The following is a 2,500-nucleotide window of genomic DNA, read 5'->3' on the forward strand; positions in this document are numbered from 1 at the left end:
AGTGTTCAATAAGAGGTACGACCCTGCATGTCACTAAGAACATCCCGGAACACCAAAAATAAAGTACGAAAAGAGTATAAGTAATTAAGAGGTCCTCGCTTCTAGTCTGTCATCTTGCTTTCCCGCTGACCGTTGAGAATAGCGCCTCTGTAACGGAGTTCTCGTCAAAAACCAAGATGACGAAATTTTCCGTTGTTATCATTATCATTATCATTATCGTTTATCTCATTTTCGTGATAGTGATTAGTTCGGTATTCCGGCAGGTTTTCAATGTTTCTGGTTTTAAAACAAGCCATAGAAATCAGCCAAATACGTGCAAAGACTGCGCAATTGGTTAAGTGAATTAAGGCAGCCAAGAACGGCGTTTGATTGAAATGTGACCTTTCACAATTTTCTGAAAACAAGAGAGCGGTGGCGTTTGAGTCCAGGTAAACGGTGGATCAGGATCAGGAGGTTCTTTGACCGGGAACTGGAGCTCTGGATGGATTTTAAGCGCCATTACGAGAGACGTTTAGCGCACTTTGAAAATGAACTCAAGCAGAAGAACTCCCTCCGGTGGGAAACCATTTATGGCATTTCCCTATTGGGAAATTCGTGAAAGGGTCACGAGCCACGTTATCAGTTAGTTTCAAAGTTTAAGTTTCTGAGTGGAACGTCTAACGTATGAGCACGCATGCCCAGTATGCATAGTATGTGTTTCCTGATAGTAATTAGTTTAGTATTCCGGGTTTTAACGCTGGCCATGCAAAGAAATCAGCCAGATACAAGCTAAGATTGAGCAATCGGTTCGCTAACGTGAATTACGGCAGTGAAGAACGGTGTTTGATTGAAACATGACCTTTGACAGTTTTCTTAAAAGAAAAGTGCGAATGGCCTCTAAATCCAGGTAAGAGGAGGCCCCGAATCAGGATCAGGAGGTTCTTTGCTCGGGAACTGGTGCCCTCGTTGGATCTGAAGTGCTATTATCCGAGACTTTTAGCGCACTTTGGCAAAAATGAATTCGAATTCCAGTGAAAGAACTCCCTCCGGCGGGAAAGCATTTACGGGATTTCTCTATTAGGAATTCGTGAAAGGGTCACGAGCCACCTTCTCAGTTAGCTTCAGAGTTGAAGTTTCAGAGTGGGTACGTGTAACGCATGGGCACGCATGCCCAGTGATTCAGCTCTTTACAAGCAAGCTCAATTTTCATAAATATCACGCCAAGCAACCACCTATTTACAACAACACTGGGGGTAAGGAATAGAGAAACGTTTAGATCTGAACTTTCATGTTTACCTAAGGTGTAAGGTTATAGGGACACTTGAGCGATAATTCTGGAAAACAAAATGATGGACATATCTGTTTACCTGAGTCACAACGGAAGTAAATGTGTCTTCAAACTCCCACAAGTCCCTTGGAATCTTGCAACGATAATCGTAGTCGTCGTGCCCAGGCCCCACGGGTTTTGTCAGTGGACACAGAGGGGTAATGATGTTACTTGAGTTGCCATTCAAGCTGGAGTTGATAGTGATGCTAGCGTTGAAACTGCTGTTACCGCTGAAGTTGTTGCCCTGGTTACTGACACACTTCCATTTGGGTTCAGCAGCGATAAATGTCATAAGTAAGACGGGCCATCCAAACCAAAACCACTCCAAGATGTTGAAAAGGATCAGTATGTAGAGCTGGAAGCGCCCAAAACTGCCGATCTCATCGAAGACTTGGTCGGCGGTCAAACCCATTTCTGGAAAATAATAAAATGGAGCTGTATTATTCTGGCTGAAGATGAATGCTAATAATCAAGAATTACTTAGAAACGGAATTTTGTTCACTCAAATACTACAGAAGCCGGATGACAATATTAAAACAAATAATTAAAAGAGCGGCTCCGTCTAGTCTTGAGCTGGCACACAGATATAGTATGCTGCCCACTATCCGACCACTTCAGTTTAAAACTGCTATAATTTACCTTCCTTAGCCGCAAGAGGTGTGAAATTTGGCCCTGGAAAAAGCAAATTTAGTCTGTAATATGAGAAAACAAGCTTTGCGTTTTTACATTGGTTTCCGCCGGTGAAATTTGCATTTTTACAGATGTGCATTGTTGCCCAGTATCCGACCAGAGAGCCAAGTATCGGACTAGTAGAGGAATAATAAACAACGTAATTAAACGTTACTTTCGGCGGGGAAAAGATATTTTGTCTCCCTTTGCTCTTGCAAAGTACTTTGGTATAAGAATTTGGAAAAGATAAATCGACTTCCGAACTAAGCATCGTGAAAAAACTGAGAATTCCGTTCTAACATCTGCTTCCGGTAGTTATGCAAAGTGCGGTGCTAATAATAATAATAATAAACTTGTATAGCGCCGATATCAATATAGCTATTTTCATCAGCGAAAGCAACACACGGAAAATAATTCCGAGGCTGAATTCCACTCGATAAATCAATGAAGAAAGTTTCAGTTGAGTTGTTTCCGAATAGCATTACACTAAACACAGATCATTACCCTGTTTTGATATTTTGCAAG

The 2,500-nt window shown here is 41.8% G+C and overlaps 1 protein-coding gene across 3 annotated transcripts in view; it reads right to left on the minus strand.

The window, feature by feature from the left end:
* LOC138000605 (solute carrier family 22 member 15-like) overlaps nucleotides 1-2,500 on the minus strand; it is a 32,810-nt gene that overhangs the window by 13,960 nt on the left and 16,350 nt on the right. For all 3 annotated transcript variants that reach the window (XM_068847147.1, XM_068847154.1, XM_068847140.1), the window contains exon 2: nucleotides 1,347-1,720. In XM_068847147.1, the coding sequence (XP_068703248.1) occupies nucleotides 1,347-1,718 (372 nt within the window). In that variant the 5' untranslated portion in view covers nucleotides 1,719-1,720. The remainder of the gene's footprint in view (nucleotides 1-1,346; nucleotides 1,721-2,500) is intronic.

This window comes from Montipora foliosa, chromosome 1 (assembly GCF_036669935.1).
Source record: "Montipora foliosa isolate CH-2021 chromosome 1, ASM3666993v2, whole genome shotgun sequence".
In the NCBI taxonomy this organism is placed as follows: Eukaryota; Metazoa; Cnidaria; class Anthozoa; order Scleractinia; family Acroporidae; genus Montipora; species Montipora foliosa.